General features: G+C 34.1%; 1 protein-coding gene across 5 annotated transcripts in view; it reads right to left on the bottom strand.

Moving 5' to 3' along the window:
• CEP290 (centrosomal protein 290) overlaps positions 1-18101 on the bottom strand; it is a 55175-nt gene that overhangs the window by 10081 nt on the left and 26993 nt on the right. For 3 of the 5 annotated variants that reach the window (XM_018080405.2, XM_018080406.2, XM_018080409.2), the window contains 19 exons: positions 17753-17958; positions 14755-14906; positions 13660-13771; positions 12431-12886; positions 11209-11373; positions 10882-10989; positions 10660-10794; positions 9678-9941; positions 8813-8920; positions 8047-8237; positions 7162-7375; positions 6837-6974; positions 6513-6734; positions 6059-6175; positions 4513-4658; positions 3282-3437; positions 2573-2696; positions 1357-2004; positions 172-306 (listed from right to left, as the gene is read on the bottom strand). In XM_018080405.2, coding sequence (XP_017935894.1) covers positions 172-306; positions 1357-2004; positions 2573-2696; positions 3282-3437; positions 4513-4658; positions 6059-6175; positions 6513-6734; positions 6837-6974; positions 7162-7375; positions 8047-8237; positions 8813-8920; positions 9678-9941; positions 10660-10794; positions 10882-10989; positions 11209-11373; positions 12431-12886; positions 13660-13771; positions 14755-14906; positions 17753-17958 — 3797 coding nt within the window. Of the gene's footprint in view, positions 1-171; positions 307-1356; positions 2005-2572; positions 2697-3281; positions 3438-4512; positions 4659-6058; positions 6176-6512; positions 6735-6836; positions 6975-7161; positions 7376-8046; positions 8238-8812; positions 8921-9677; positions 9942-10659; positions 10795-10881; positions 10990-11208; positions 11374-12430; positions 12887-13659; positions 13772-14754; positions 14907-17752; positions 17959-18101 lie in introns of those variants that run through there. The other 2 variants (XM_018080407.2, XM_018080408.2) reach the window with 2 other exon arrangements.

Raw genomic sequence — 18101 nt, 5'->3', positions numbered from 1 at the left:
ACTTTCCCATATTAATGACATTTTCTATCATTTCTACCAGCAATTCAACCTTCTCAACTTCTGTAAAAACATGAAAAACTTACAGTATGTACAGAAAAAATATCCGTTTCTTTTTAAACAATTCCCTAACCTGTGTCAGAATAAAGAGGACTAAAGGTAAAAAGCTGTTACCTTTAGTCTTGGCAAATCTTTATTGGCCTGCTCTAGCTGGAATCTTAGCTCAACATTTTCAGATGACAATCTTAGATTTTCCTTTAAAACTTCTTGTTCTCTTCGATACTGATTACTTGACCCTATTCCTGATGTCTTGAGAAAACAGAAGGGAAAAAAATTATTAAGCGGTAATGCACTAATTCAATACAACTATCAGTTGTAGCTGATTAAGAGCAACAGATTAGTATTTTTCACAGAAATAAAACAAGATGGCATTATCACCAGTTTTGATCTTATCTACTTTAACACCTCTTACATTTCCTAAACTTGCTTAATGTTAAGGGAAGTTTACAAATCAGTATAAATGAGTAGAAATTTCGTCAAACCAAAATTAACTCTCAAACTATTGGGTAGAAATAAATTCCAAAATCTAAAAGACAAAAGAGCTACTGAGTGTAGTAAGTTGTGACACTGTTTCTGGGAACAGCATCTAATTTTAAGGATATATTCTGATAGTTTTTAAATAGTAAATATGTCATAAGACATTTCAGTTATGTCAAAGAGATCACAGAGCAAGTCAGGAACAGTAGTATGTAACTCTTGTTCTTAGTTTGTTATCTCCTACAATCTTAAGTCTTTATCCATGGAGGCTAGTAATTTCTATTACATGAAGAGTGCTTTGCAATGTTTTATATTGCCAATTCAAATCATAACTATATGGTAAATTATTTTGCCTGACTAGTACAGAATAAAACCTTTTAATGATATAATAATCAGTGTTTTTCACTTATGTAATTATGGAATTAACTTGATGATTCATTACTTTACCACTAATAACAGGAATAAAGTATTTGCTTCAATAAAGCATATTTTTTAGTATAAGTCTAAGTAAGAAGTAAGTAAGTGTAAGTAAGAAGATATCATAAGTCTCTTAAAGAATGAAGATCATCAGCTAGCTGCATGTATCATTGAGGTTTTTTGTAAACTCTGAATCAAAATTTTAGTATTGACAGTAGCTTACTTGTGAGTTGTCATGCATGCCTATCGTGAAAGTACAAGGTTTGCTTTATGGACCACTTGATGACTAGACTTCAATATCCCTGCAGACCATGCATAGGAGAGCATGGCTTTATCAAAATCAAATATTCTATTTCTTTATCATTTATACTGAAGAAATGCTAGGGGGACACTACAGTATCAAACCTTGGGCATTTCACACAATTCTGAGGTTGTTTCAACCCTTTCTGTACAGCTTTGGTAATTTTCATGTTTATTCTCTGCAGTGTGTTGACTCATTTCATTATTCACATTTATTTTGTCTGCTTCACAGTCATTAGCTTGAGTAGAAAGTTCCCCCGAAACAGACTGATTGCAGCTCATTCTGTCAGTATCAGGCTCTTCTACACCTTCTTCTTCATCCACATTTGATTGTTTGAAGATTTCTTGCTTGCTCTCTTCTTCACATTCCTCATTAACTTTTCCTTTTTCAGGCTGGGTTATATTTTCTTCTTTTTCACTGCAGTTCTCTTTATCATATTCAGCTATTTTTTTGTTTTCCAATACTTCTGTAGAAAAATCTGTGTCCTTCCGTTTCTCACCATCTTCAGGATGCTGTTCAGAAGACACTTCTGTGCTTGCATCTGCAGTAGCCTCCTGGCCGTTGTTATGCATGATGCAGGTTTGTGTGTGTGCTTCCTCATCTATTTCATTGCCATCAGTAATGCTATTATTAGCCTGATGTTTCATTTCATTCCTACTCGAAACAGATTTCTTTTGAAGGAAATTCAGATACTTTTGTTTACTGACAGTGATAGGAACAGATCCAGTCAGTTTAGTTTGGTCACATCTACTCTGATTCAAGTTGAAGATAGAGTGAAGCATGAAAAAAAAGCAGAACACAGTAAAACAAAACAGGAAATAAAGAAAACTAGAATGTACTGTTAAGTCTATTCTTGAAAGATTAAGGTAACTTAATAACGCAAAGCTTGCAATATAATGAACCTTGTAAAAATCAAAGCACAACAAAAACACCTAATGTAACTGAAATGCAGCTCAGTATTTCCCCAAATTCTGTACATCCTAAATTTTCAATCAATATGTAATATAAAAGTATTCTCTCGGTTGCAGACGCATATATTTAAAAATACATTTTCCTTATTTCTCCACATATACTAGAATACTGAATATTTCAGTGTCTACCCATAGAACACAGAAACTATAAGTTTTGGGGGTTGGGGGTTTTTTTTAGGTTTCTTTTGTTGTTTTAAAACCACTAAAAGCTGAGTATTTTGTATCATGTTCTAGAATACTGTCATTTGAATAAAACCACCTAAATGACACAGAATACCAAATAGATAACAAATATTTTTGATAAGTAGGTGCATTTCCTCTAGGTAATATGGTTATATTATTAACTTACTGAGGGTCTCGAAAATGTCTCTCTCGAATATTGTCTCTGCAATGCATGAAGCTTTTCCTGGAGGTATAGGTTTTTGAAATGTAAATCTTCTACAACAGAATCTCTTGGGATTGCTTGCAGTGTTCTACATCGAAAAGCAAGTCAAGGCAAAACAAACAAACAGCTATTAATGCAGAAAAACATCCCTTAAGGTAAAAACACCATGAACTTCTGGATTTCTATGTTGGATTTTCCAGTATTACTGAGCTAGTTATTCTACATCAATGTTAGCCATATAAACTATTTGAACTAACACCTGTGAATGGACAATACATACATGTACAGCCTCTTCTACTCTGATACATTATCCACTGTCATAGTGAATACGCTGATTAAGAATACACTCCCTAAGTGCACTTAGCAGTTTCAGTAACTTCCACCAACTCTAAACTGTAGTTATAATTTTACACAGTAGGAGCCGTATGTTTTTTACATTATTCAGCTTTTCAGAATAATGAACAAATGCTGCATATTCTCTTAACATGCACAACTGCTCCCAAATAGTTTTAAGTTTGCTCATCACAGACTCAAAGAATAATTTTTTTAATTCCTGTCTGGTTTTTTTCCTTACTGAATTAGTTGGCCTCTTAGAGACCATCTCATTCCACACATTTTTTACTAATTTAGATTTTTTTTTGCTTTTTATAGATTCTTTTAAAAAGACTCTCACCTCAAGTGTGCAACTTCATTTTCTAACTCTAGATTCTGTTTTCTTAGTTCTTCCACTTCTTTTTCAGTTTCTGAGGCTCTTACTCCAACAACACGGTCAACAGTGACACCAGTAGTTTTCAGTTTCTTCTGCAGAGCAATTTTCTCTTTTTCAGTCCTGAAACATCCAGTAAACTTACATTTAAAAGTTTATTTGCTAACTTGCTTTCTTTAGAAGAAAATATTTCCTGTCTTAAAGAATCTACATTTGCAATTTGTTTGCTCAGTGAACCATACCCCCTTTTCTTTTTAACAAGGTCACCATGGAGATACTAAAAAAACATGACCTAAACCTGAAAAAAACAATGAACATCAAGTCAGTATCATGCATGTCATAAACCACTTGTTGGTTTTGCCTTTGTTCACTGTGAAATTCATGCAAGACGTGCTAAGAATAAATGCTATTTTGAAGCAGTTTCAATCCACCATTTAACAACAGCTACAATTACTATCACAGTTTTCTTTCTCTTCTGCATCTTTTGTCAGTAAAACCCTGCTATTACTGTACCGAAGTAAATATAAAACCTGCAGAGGGTTTGCACATATGGTTGTTTTTTTTTAAAGGCTTCCATCTCATAAGCCTAGAACAGTCACTACTGCAGTAGCACTACATGTAACAGTAGCACAGCATCCAGTCCTCATCATGGCTAGGCTTCCTGAACGAAGATTTGGGGAGGGCTCTACCCACGTTTGTTACAAGCACGCTGGTGGCTAAAAAGGCCAATACCAGACAGACATGTCTGGTTGCAAAAGGCACAGCAGAAAGACTCCTTAGGTGGTATATTCTGCAAGGCACGATTCTTTCTGCGTTGTCTTTTTTCCTCGAGAGTGATTCTAGCAGCCTGATTAAATAACACAGAGGTGAGAAACAGCCTGTCTTCCTAAAGCTGTTATTTGCTTTATGAGAATAACAGAATCCTAAGACAGGAAGCATAATAAAGGACTTAAATTAATTTTATTTTGATACAGTTTTTTCTAATAAAGGTTGTTGGCTTCTACAAGGGAAATGATATTAGAGGAGTAAGTAGTCTGCTGCTTGAAAATTAACTAATCCTTTTAATCTCAATAGCAATGTCAAATTCTCACCATCAATCTTATAAACACAACAAACTGCAATAATTATTACATGAAAATCATATTTAGATTACCCTTATGTCATCATTTTGTAGCTGAATCGATTAAAACCAACTCACTTTGTATAAATTTCCTTCAATGTATTTAGCTGTTTGGATAAAGCATCTGCCTCTTTTTCCTTTTCCCTTAGTTTGTTTCGCAGTCCTTCCATTCTGATTTGCCATTTTTTACCTTCTTCCCATCTAATTATTTCCTCCTTGGGGGTCTGTGAAGAACATAAGCAAATTATGTATATCCTTTCGAGTTTTTTTCTTGAAGTAAAACAAGAAAACACATTAGAAAACTAAATAATATATTCTTCATTTATCAATTTAAACCAGGAAGCCATAGCAGGCATGTATGATTTACCACAGCTAAATAGCAGGTTTGGGTGGATATGCTGTGTAAAGTATATAAAGGTAATACAGTTTAATGCTGTTACCAAATTCTTCCTTAGCTTTTAATAGTCATTTTACAAAAAAAGGAGCAACACCTTTTATGAAATTAGAGGTGCCAGTGCAATCTATCCATTTACTTTGAATTACACATTAGACAGATTTAAGAAAAAGCAGGGGTTTTTCTCTGCCTATTTAAAACATTATCTATCTTCTGCAGCTCTCTAGGGGCTTATTTAAAACATTATCTGTCTTCTGCACAGCTTTTTTTCCTATGAGAAATGGAATCTCTACTTAGAGTTAACAATTCAGTAACTATAAATGATACATTGGTTAAAACCAGTACCTATGGCATTGCAAATGGCTACTGAAAGATCACAGTCAATACTCCTGTAAGCAGTTTTTGGTTTGGTTTGGGGTTTTGTTTGTTTGTTTATTTTTAATTGGAATTTTCCCTTCCCCAGTTATCCCCTATACTTCGTTGTCTGTCTTTTTTCTAAACAGTTACTGCTACTAAGGAAAGGAAGGAAAGGAAAATCTCAGAAAACAGGAAAAATACATGCTAAGTGTGAGAAAAATACCTCTAGACACAAAGCAACAGGTATTTAAAAACATTTCAAATTCACTGGATCCATAAGTCCAGTCCTAGAATAATACTTAATATCATAACTAGTCTGAATGTCATTATACAAGCATGCTGTAATATTCCAGTATACTTTATGATTAGTATGAGAAGCTGCTAATTAGTTACCGAAGTAGTAACAAGGAAAACACCGAACAACTGGTAAATTAACACAACTCCAATTGCTCAGAACCTCTTGTATGTGGAGATCACTACTGTGAAGGATAATCACCTATAGAGATATCATCCCTTTTAGGATTCACTCTTTTGCTCCTAATTACTTCGTGTTTTTACCATTGCATCGATTTCACAGAGGTACATTTGACAGCACTTACGTAATAAATTTAACTGCTACCTACAAAATCTTAGTTTTCTAAGATTTTTAATGGATCTTTAATTCTACAAAAGAGGCAGGAAAACATTAATATACCAGTACTAAGTAACAAGGGCAGTAACAAAGACCATGGGAAACATGAAGAAGTTGCAGCCATGAAACTGCTTTTCTTCTGGTCAAGTTTGGTTGGTTGGTTTTAGAAGCAACTGGGAGAGTAGAACTGCCTTGATCTAGGCTGATGATGTCTTCAATGCCACGATATAAATATCACATACCTTGTCTTCTCTTACACCTTTTTTTTCTGTTTCTTCACACTTTGTCTCAAGTTCACTCTCCAACTTTTTAATTTTTTTCTGAAGCACATCTATCAGATTTTGTTCATCAACTTTGCTCTGAAAAATTACAAATTTTTACAAACTTCAAGTTTAGTGATTGCTACCTAAGTTGTTTTTTTCTCAAGTAAAAAAATAAGGATTTTAATTCCAAGTTCGTAGAATTTGTTTAGAACCTCAATGATGTTTTTAAAATTATCTTTAAAGTATTATAGTATTGGAACATAACTTTGCACTCTGAACTGAATAATCAGCAGCAGGTATAACTCTTAAAAAATAATTAGATGATTCTCCTGTAAGTCAGGAGAAGCCAAAAAAACTTTATCTTTTCCCCCCAAACCAGCGCATCTATACAGAAACTGGACCAACATGAAACAGTTTGAAAAATCACTTCTACCTGAATGCTACTGCTCAGTCTCCTAATACGGTTCTTCAGTTCTTCATTTTCTTTTTCCATTTCATTTTTTTCCCTCGATATTTTAGCAAATGCTTTTTGTTTCCTCTGAAGTTCTTGGTTCAACTCATCCCTTTCATCAGACAAAGAAGTTTCCTTGGTTTTACTTATTTTAAGGTTGTCTGTAAGCTTTGTAATCTGATTATTCAATTCCTCTATCTGTGTCTAGAAGAAAACAAACAAACCAGCAAAGCCCACAAATCAGGGTTATCAACGATACAACAAAGCAGTACAACGATGCTACCTAGTACTCTACCTAGTACTCACCGTAAGCCCCTTTGTTTCTCTGTCAACAATCTCCTGGACATTCATATATGCCTCTTTTTGTGATGCAGCAGAAATAATCTGCTGTTCAGCATTAGCAGTCATTTCTGCTCGGAGTTCCAGAAGTGCTTTACTCAAAGCCTGAAAGTAATTAATTGAATTTTTTTAAAGTGAAGATGCTGCTAAAAAACAAGAAAAGGCAATTATATTTTACTGTGGTATATTATGCAATTATATTCTGTCTTCTGCTCAACTACACAAAGGATTCTTAAGCATTGAGAAACAGTAAACATTTAAGTGGCATGGAGACTAATTTTTGTTAACTAACTTTGTGCTGGTTCTCTTTTATGGCTAATTGGCTCTTCAGCTGTTCCACCAGGTTTTTCAGTGTTGCTGTGGGTGCTCTGTTATTTGCTTCTTTTTGGACCTCTAGTTCAGCTTTTACATTTGCTAATTCCTTCTCCTTCTGAGATAACATATTCCTCAATTCATTTGCTTCATGTTTTATTTGTTCCATATCAACTGTGTGCTTTTCCTGAAGCCTAATAAAAAATAAGCATTAATAGGGTACACTGCAATAATTGACAAATTCCAAATAAGTAACATAGGACATGATTTATATTTTTTATTATTATTAAAACAAATGACACTCAGATTTGGAAACAGCAAAAAAAGACTGACTCAACAAAGGTGGCCTCCATTTAATAAGAAAATTACTCAAGAAAGTCAGCAAAATCAGATTAGAGTATTGTTCATTCTCATTCCTGGCCCTTAGAGGTTAAAAAAAAAATCATACTTTTCTCCTTTTAAACACCAGCTAAATTTTCATGAGTTTAAACTGGTCAGCAAACCCAAACGGATGTATCAGGGGGAGAAAAACAACAAAACACAAGACAGCAGATAATACAGTAACTTAAAAATAACTTTCTTACCAAGACTCCTCAAATACTTTTTCACTGATTGGGACAAAGCTAACAACTGAAAGGCACTTTTCCAAGCCACAGTTTTTCAGTATTATCCCCAGTGAAGGGCTACAGATTAAAATTAACTTATAGTTACCAACTATACTAATGCTTTTGAGTTAGTTTTTTTCAGTTAAATCTTAAATTCAGCAAAAACATGTTCAATTTGATAGATCAGTCCTGTAGTAGCAACACATAACTGACTTGATCCACTCCAGGTTGTGACTTACATTAACAGTCTAAAAACTTACTGGACTCTGATAGTCTCAAACTCATTGATTTTCATTATAGTAATTTGTTTTTGTTTCTCCAAATCAGATGATGTTTTCTTTAATTTTCCAACAAGTGAAGCAAGAGAATTATCCTGTTCGGCTACAGTTTGCTCTAAGCGGTGAAAATATTTGCTGTTGGAGAGTGATAAAGAAGACTTTTTCCCTAATTCCTGTAAAATAGAGCAAATGCACATGATAAACACTTTAAGTTTTAAATTAAAGATAACCATTAGTGATGCATTTTTAACTCAATCCTAAATATACCTAAGCATTCATAGCTAATACATTTATTTACTGAGATGTGATTCTTAGTTCACAGAGAAACCAGTCACACTGGTTTGAAAAGAATTTTGTGCATCTGATGATCAACAGAATAACCAGTTAAAACAGGTTTCACCTCATCATAAAGTGTAGAGAGAAATTTCATATTGAAATGGGATAGTTTAATATAACTATAGATTGAATGAGATGAATAGAAAACAAAATATAACTCTCTCTCCTAGAAGTCTCCGTAAGGATGATATCAAAAATAGGGACTGAGGTGGTAACTTTGGTTTCTTATACATGACTTCTAATCCATCTCATGTGAATTCTCTCAAGAACAATACAATAACTGTATCAATCACGCTTTTCTTTTTCCTGTCATCAATTATTACTTACTTTTGACTGCAAACCTGTTCTTTTCACCAACAAATTAAAAAACATAGGAACAACTTCACTAATCCCACAAATGCACATAACTCACCAAAGCAGTCTCTTTGAATTTATTAAGGGAATTGTCAGTGTGCAAATCTAATTTCTGGTGTAGAACTCTTAGGTCTTCCTCATGCTTCTTTGCTATTTCCTCTTGTTCCTGTTAGTTCAAAATAAAAGTATAACTCTACTGGATGTACACTATCACAGAAAGTCATGAAACAACAGTGCCTTCAAGCTGTTTATTCACTCATTGCTCAATATTACTCCACAGATTGAAGAAATAGCTACACATGTTAATCAAAGCACACTAAGTGAATATGATAGAAAGTCTGCTTTGGAAATGTGCTCCTGATCCAAACACACTAAAACTGATGCATGTTTAGTCTTGAAGTACCTCTGAGACAAAAGGTTTATGCTTTAAAATATGCTTTATGGATATATAAAAAGCCAATATTAATTATGCTTAAGTAATATAAAGTATGTTTAGATACACTTTATGCTTTTAAAAATGCTTTAATTTAAAATATGCTTTCCATAAATGTCTTTCCTCTATCTTCCAAATATCTACCAGATACAGTCCAGATACAGTGCAACTTACTGTTGCAAGTATTGAAAAATCCCATAGAAATATACGACATACCACTTCTCACAGCAGAATTTTAGTTTTCTTCCTGTCACACTACTTTAATTCCTAGACAGACATTAGATACATAAACTCTTGGACCAAGCAGTTCTCTTATTATAAGAGGCTAAAAAATTCTATGTGAACCTCTCACATAAAAATAACAAATTGTCTCTGTTCTGTTACATCTGAGCTCAGAAACTTATTTTAGATTTCACTAGCAATGTGAAAACAGAGAATCAACTAAAATAACTTAAAAATGGAAGAAATTTTATCCAAAAAGTTTAACTACCTCTCTTGCTTTAGCAAGCATATGTTGGTATCTTTTTAACACTTCCTCCTTTTGATTTAATCTTGCTTGCATATTTGCAATGGTTTGATGAGCAATTTTAATGGCATGATGGTACTCTGGATCATCTTCTCCTTTGCCTAATTCAGCCATTATTTTCTCTCCTGATGATGCAGGCAATCGAAGTCTTAGTTCATTTATAACTTTGTCTCTTGATAAAACATTTTGTTCAGCTTTCCACAGAGCGGTTTCCTTTTCTTTTAATTTCTACAACGAAAGGCAACTGTTGCATTTCCAGAATTCAAAAACTGCAAGAATTCAAAAACTGCAAGAATTCAAAAACTGCAAGAATTCAAAAACTGCAAGAATTCAAAAACTGCAAGAATTCAAAAACTGCATTTCTTACTTTTTAAGAAATGTACCAGAAAGATTTGTCTAAATGGACTTATAACCACAAAATGCTTTGCACTGGGTTCTGTCTGTATAGGATTACCATTAAGTGTAGAAAAGTCCCAGAATATCATTACCTTGTCTTTTGCTTGGCACAAGACACTGAAAGCAACTGATTTTGTGCTACCAAACTAAGATGCCTGTGTTTTACAAATTTCTCTAGAACCATTTAGTATGATGTATCTTCTGTAATAGAATAGCAATTTACTAACCCAAGATAAAAGTATGTTGCTATGCTACTTTGCTACTTGTTAAATTTAATGTAACACTTGTTAAGTTTAACTAGCTTTAATCAATGGAATTTTGTACAGTAAGAACATCTTACCCTACTAAATGGAAGAATAAAACCACTAGAAAATTCAATGGAAAAAGTATTTAATTTTATTCATGGTGTGATTATATTATTTACATTTTCTCTGAGTTAAATATATCTAAGTGACATTTAAAAAAGGATATTTATTATAGAGGAAAAAAAGTAACAGGCATAGGAATACAAACTTTGTTACTTTATAGGATAATTTATATATTTAATTACCTCCTCCAGTGACCTGCAGGTTGCCCTGGTTTCCAGGATTGTTTGAACATGCTCCTGAATCTTTCTTAAAGCCAACTCAAGTTGTTGTGCGATTGGCAAACTAGGGTCTGGAACTGAGCCTCTAGCCTCTTCTAACTGCACAGAAAGATTCATATTCATGTAATCTCACAGCTCAAGAAAACATGCTTATGAGTCTACTTTTAGTTAATTCAGTGCATGTACCTTTAAAGCAGTGCTAAATATTTCATTTTGTTGATGATCATACAGGTCTAATTGGCGCTGCAGTTCCACTTCCCTCTGGTCCCAAGCCATTTGCCTTTCCTCATGAAACTGTAACATGGTTGATAAAGGTAGTTTATTTATTGAAGGCAATAGAAATTTTATAACCAACTTCAACAGAAGAGTTACAGAAAAGTAAAATACTCAAATGTGCTATTAAAAAGAATTATGAAACCAAGATATAAACATCCATGTTAAAAAGTTATTAGGAAAATCACTTAGTAAAATAAGGAATATGCTGCTTTTCAAATAGCATGCAGAAATACATACCTTGTTTTGCTGCACAATTTCTTCTTCCAAATTATTGATTGTACGTTCATATTCAGAAATGATATTACACAAATATTTCACCTCTTCCTTTTGCTTGACTAATTCTCGATTGAGTTTAAGTTCCTGCAGATGGAGTTCTTCCATCTTCATATGCCATTCAATTACCTAGCAATAAATAAAACATGGTATATTATAATTTACCACAGGCCAACTAGATGCAGCTTCACTCTTATGGCACTTATCAAACCAACAGAAAGACAAACATTCTGCTTTTTTCAGCTTCTTCACTTTTCTTGAGTCAGCAAGCATGGCAAGTATATGAAACTGCAAGACGAATGACTGATAAGTGCAGCAGACAATTGGAGTGGCAACAGGTTTCTCCCTCACTGACAGAAGTGCTTTGCAAACAATTTTCAAATGACCTAGAGTTATACCCTACCCTATGCACCTGTCCAGATGGAACAAAAAAAAGCGTGCAAGAAGTTTGGTTTGTTTTTTCTAAAAGAGCAGAAGATTTTCAAAACCATTAAGCACTGTATGTATTCAAAAATGCACATGTACTAAGAATAACAGACATATTTATGTCAAAATGCTCTAGAAAAATATCTGAAAACTGATTTCAGACTAAAACATGCCCAGAGCATTAAAATCGTTGATTGTTTGCATGCAGACTTTAGTCATAACAGATATAATCATATTATATAATACCCAGTGATCTTGAAGAGAAGTGAGAAAGACTTATTCAAATTTCAGGGTAACATTGTTTACAATAGATATAAGTAAGCATACTTACATGATTATAGTAATATTTCTGATGATACTGCTAAATTATTGCCCCTAGATTTATTTAGAATGACATGGATTTGTAGTGAATATTTCAATGCCAGCTCATGGAACGGCACTTCAGAATGCTATTCTCTGTTTAATTTAATTTAATTCATTATTTAATTAAACTCATAATTTAATTCAAATTAATGTAACTGCATTCCTAGTTAGCCTCTAGCTCCTATGTGACTTAATTGGGCACAAAAGATAATTAGTAAATCTGACTGCACTGATTTTATGGAAAACAAAAAATTACTGGTTTCCCATTCTAACAAAGTTTATTTTGAAATAATTAAGTTCTACATTGAAACAGACATTTAGAGAACAAGCTAAACTGAAATGTAATTTAAATGCAGATCAGATGAACAAAGCTATTCAAAGTTGTAAAATCACAAACCTTTTGAGCTCCTCTTGTATCCTTCAATGCACTTACTAATTCTTCTAAACTTTTCAGTTTTAACTCCAGCTCTAATGTCCTGTTTTCTGCATTTCGACGCTCCTGCTGGGCATGTTGAACTTCTTCCAGGATCTTCAGTTTGTCGTTCTGTAGCTGAATCATTGTTTTAGAGAATTTTTCTTGCTGTGCTAAAGGCAGAGCACCACTAAACTGTCGCCGCAAAGACTGAACTGTCTGTTGCAGATGTTTGGCTCTATTTCTTCCTTCCAGTCGGGCAAAATATAAGGCTTGATCTCTCTCATCAAGCTTCTGCTCTAAACGTAGATTTTGGATCTCCATCTTCTGTAGTTTCAATTTAAGTGTTTCCAATTTGCCTACAGCAACAGATTCACTACCCTGAAGGGCTAGGATATCTTGATGTAGTTTTGCAATAACTGCTTTTTCATCTGATTGTGCCTAAGAACAAAATTCATAGAACAAATTTATTTTTCATTTTGAATATGCTAGCACAGTTTATTTTATATTTTTATTTATTTTATATTATTTATTATATGCAGCACCATTTTTTATTTTATATATTGCATGTATTTTATTTCACAGAGAAGAGCAAGAATTAGCCTCTAACAGCTTTTTATTTTTCCACTGCTGTTTCTACAACCACATTTTAGAAGTATACCTTTTCAGATACTGATCTTAAAAACTCTCTTTCCAAAATACTAGAAACTGAGGAAGAAATCTATACCTAAACTTAGAAAATATGGTAATGTAAAAGCTGACATAGGTGTTGGATTTAAGGACTCAAACCATTCTAGAAGACGAAACCAAATCCCAATAAACTGTTTCAGCTAATAACAAGGTACTATAATAAGTCTACTGCAAATCTTCAAGTCCTTTCTTGTCTTGTAAAAAATGACCAAACTTTCCTGACATTGTATTTAAATATTGACCATGATCTATTAATCATACAGGAAGAAATATTACCTAAACAACATGGAAAAAAGCTCAGGATCTGTCATAGCTACCCAGCTAGAAATGGAATAAATGAAGAAGGGAATAATTAATGTAATATAGAAATCTTGAAAGGGTATGGCAACCACAAGGACCAGCTTGCAAAGATCCTTCTGAAATATTTTTGAAGTTTTCTAATTCATTGCGAAGTTACTTCATTTATTCTCACTCCAGGAAAAAAAAATATCCAAACAGTAGTGTAAGTAAAGGTTGAATTTTACCTGAAAATCTAAAATTTGCATTCTAAGAGATTCCACTTCTTTATCTCTGTATTGCTGGCGTGCCTCCAGAGCTTCAACTTGCGTTTTTGCTACATCAGACAGTTCTCTTAACCTTGCAGGGAAAAGGGGTATTGTGTCACTTGAAACCATTGAGTAACCTTTTAAGTCTGTCAATGCAATGCTAAGAAGAGATACTTAGCATGTTTCCTCAAATCAAAACATTTGGACTTTGTTCTTTTCAGCATACTCTTATCTACTACTCAGAGTTCTTATTAAGAAAATTCTTGTTTGTATTGTCTCTCAACTTTTTCACAGGACGTCTTCCTGTAAGTTATACAGAGGTCCGCCAGTGGTTAACATTCTCCAGCAAAACAATGCCATGTTTTTTACCTGAACTAAGCATCTCTGTCCTCTATTTCTCTCCCACTTCAGGATATACTCAAAATCCTCTAAATGTTCAAAAAGTCTCATTCTCAATTCCTTTCTCTGATTCTCCAAGTTTAATCATTTATTTTAAGTATTAAAAATCACCGCAAGTATCCCCATAGACTTTGTAGATTTAGGAATATAACAGGATTATATTAATTACTCGAAGACAAATGTCCATATCAACATATCTAAAAAGCTCATTTTTCAATTTATGCAAAGTTAATCTCTTTTAAGTAAATGACAAACCTCCCTCCTACTGCAGTTTAACCTTCGATGTATCTGTGCATCTTTTGAAGTAAGAACTGCTTTCCAATTAGTTTTATGAGATTTTCATACCTATAAGGGAGGTTGTGGCACAGAAACAAAATAAACCTCAATTAATTAGTTTAAAAGGCCTTCTATAAGTATCTAATTGCACACTTACCCTTGTCTATCTAGGTCAGCACTTAATTTTTCAAATTAAAATGAAACAAATTGCTTTCTTTATAGTTAGGAATTAAATGCTTCATTTTCAATACTAAATTTGGCATATATAAATGTCAGAAAACAGGCATTGAAAATTATGCTAGTGATACATAAGTAGTGTATTCCATAAGATCAATATAGCCTAAATTTTTGCATGCTTCCAAACATACTGCATTCCAAATTTGTTACTTCAACACTTACTTTGACACTTCAATCTTGAGCTCCATCTCGCGCTTCTCTAGGTCCATGATTTGTCGTCGATCTGCATCACTTACTGCCTTACTTACACTCTTTGACAGTTCATCTCTTAATTCCTGTTCCACTTTCTGTGCCTCAAGATTGATTTTAGTGAGCTTAAAAAAATCAAAACGAGAAACAAACAGAATGGTATCCTAAGCACACAACTACTCTAAACTCTGCAAAGAAAAAGCAGTGCCAGTTTCCAGTCATTATAATACACTGTACAGCTGAGTTGAGGTTGTGTTCAAAACCCAGTTTTGTTTTCTCTCTGCTTAAACATCTTTTTGTTTGCAGTGTTGCTTACACACAGGAACAGAAACACAGGTTTCTGGTGCAGAAAAGGATGTTAAAGCAAACACGTGAATTTTCTTAAAACCATTACTGCAACAACTTGCTCTGAACTAAAATAATAAATAAAAAAAATAAAAAAATACTATAAGCACTTCAGAAAATGGAGAGTCTTATATATTTATTTACTACTTAGTATATTGGGATTGGTAACACAAAGGTTATAAGTGCCAAGACTCTTTCTAAAAAGAATTTTCTTTATTAAGTGATATTCTTTCAAGCAGCCTGATTTTTCAAGTTGATTATTAAATACTCAGTAACCAATGTTTCAATTCAAACCAAAGAGCATTAAGATAGATAATCTGAAAAGGATCAGACAACACAGACAAGTCTCAAGATTTAATTTAGTACATACAGTTGTGGCACATTAATCTGATACCACTTCTTAATAAAATAATTGATTTCCTAAACAAATTAAAAAAAAGTGTGGGGTTTCTTATTATCTGCACTTTGCATATGTGAGACAGTACTATCTGGAAAACAGTCATATTGAAGTACATTTATGAGTTAAAAAGATGTACAGTAGACTTCTAGGTATCAGTTCTTAGACTGGTATCATTTAAAACTTCCATTAATTACCTCAGCACAATCATGTTACCCGTCTCAAAAAAAAAGAAATTATACCAGATTAGGAGGCACTGGCAACACAAGTATATTAAACAGAAAATGTATGTCCTGGAGCTACAGAAATGAGACAAAAAGGGATGCAGAGGTACTAATAAGAAAAAATTGTGGCATTAGGAGTTCATCAACTCATAATGAAGGAAGACCAGCAGACCTTAAATGTATCACAGGACAAATAATATATGTGAAAAAGTAAAATGGGACACTAGGGAGCATCACCTGAAGTGTTTATTAAGGAAACAAAGAAGTCATCCCACCAGGAAAGCTTTAAAAATGCTGCTGCTGAATAGCTTTATACACTTTCAGCTACTCCATCATCCGGATTAATTTAAAGCAAAACAGCGTAACAAACACCACTAAAACAACAGAGAAATGGGGAGTCACATAACTGCAATCTAAAATAGCTTGGCTAAACTCTAGCAAAGGACAAGAAGGGGGAACGAATACAATCTATCAGCATTCAGAGAATCACAGAATATGCTGAGTTGGAAGGAAACCACAAAGATCACGGAGTTCAGCTCCTAGCAGTGCACAGGACCATCCTCAAGAGTCACACCATGTGCCTGAGAGTATCATCTTGAACTCTGTCAGGCTTGGTGCTGTGACCACTTCCCTAGGGAGCCTGTTCCAGGACCCAACCATCCCCTGCGTGAAGAACCTTTTTCTAATATCCAACCTAAACTTCCCCTGACACAACTTCAGGCCATTCTCTTGGGTCCTGTCACTGGTCACCAGAGAAGAGATCAGTGCCTGCCCCTTCTCTTCCCCTCATGAGGAAGTTGTAGAGTGCAATGAGGTCTCCCCTCAGTCTCCTCTTCTCTTCACTGGCTGAACAGACCAAGTGATCTCAGCCAATCTTCATACGGCTTCCCCTCAAGGCCCTTCACCATCTTCTTTGCCCTCCTTTGGAGACTCTCTGAGAACTTAATATCTTTCTTATGGTGCCCAAAACTGCACACAATATTCAAGGTGAGGCTGCACCAGTGCAGAGCAGAGCGGGACAATCCCCTCCCTCGACTGGCTGGTGATGCTTTGCCTGATGCTCCCCAGGACACAGTTGGCCCTCCTGGCTGCCAGGGCACTGCTGACTCATCTTCAACTTGCCATTGACCAGGACCCCCAAGGTCACTTTCTGCAGCACTGCTTTTCAGCATCTCATTCCCCAGTTTGTACGAATATCTAGGGTTGCCCCATCCCAGTGCAGGACCTGGCACTTTCTCTTGTTCAACTTCCTATTGTTGGTGATTACCTGGTCCTCTAATTTGTCAAAATCTCTCTGCCAACATATTTATTCTTCCCTTGCATTTAAATTATAGACCCATAATAGCACAAGGACAAATGTGTACAACTCCCATAAATACATTTAGACTAGAAATTATAAAAAAGTCTCACACTATTAAAAAATGAATTTATATAAAGAAATTAAAATATGAATAGTGGAGACCAGAAAACCTAACAAGATGAAAACTGATAGGACAGGAATACTAAGGATCATCAGCTTCAATAGCATATGACTTCTATTCCCGTACTATAGACAATGTTTGGCATGGTACAGGGGACATAGCCAGTCTGTACCAGAAGCATGACACTATTATTTGCACAAAGGATGCAACATTCTACCTTTTTTTTGAATAATTGTTAAATTATAAGGAAAAATTAGTAGAAAAGAGATCATATGCATTAGACAAAAGAAATAAACAGGCCAAGAACAGTCATTTTTCTAGCAGTCTGCTGATAAAAATATAAACTATCTGTTAAGATGCTCATAATATGTTTTATAGATATTAACTAATGTTTAAAATGAACTATTGACAAATTAATTAGTTATACCTTTATCAGTGTCTTGTGCATGCGAAATTGCAGCTATATTTTGAATCATAAGTTTATTTGCCAGTCCTGATACAAAATAGATTAATGCTTTTTGAAAAGCTCACAAATATGCTCTTAAAATGTATCAAATTATGTTGTTAAATCTCAGCAGATTTACCTCAGCAAATTTTGTTTCCAATTCAAAATTACGTTCTTCTATTTGCTTTACAGTATTCCTCAAATGTTCATACATTCGTTGTGAATGCTCTGCTCTCTGTCTTTCATTTAGTTCCTTCATTTCCAACACTGTGATTTTTTTAGAAATGGACAAAATCTCACTGTTGGTTATTGCTTTTGTGGCCTTGTCCATGGAACTGTCATCCCCTACAAGAAAAAATATTTAAATTAGGGAATACAGAAGCTGATTCAACTATGAAAATTATTTCCACTACAAAACTGAACATGAGCTTTGCTTTATCTGTGTCAGATAAACTTCATCAAAACACCTGTATTATTTTTTTAAACTT

The sequence above is a fragment of the Manacus vitellinus genome, unplaced genomic scaffold (assembly GCF_001715985.3).
Source record: "Manacus vitellinus isolate BGI_N305 unplaced genomic scaffold, ASM171598v3 scaffold_5_pilon, whole genome shotgun sequence".
NCBI lineage: Eukaryota > Metazoa > Chordata > Aves > Passeriformes > Pipridae > Manacus > Manacus vitellinus.
Note: the sequence above shows the minus strand (reverse complement) of the source record. Positions and strands in the feature narration are given on the sequence as shown.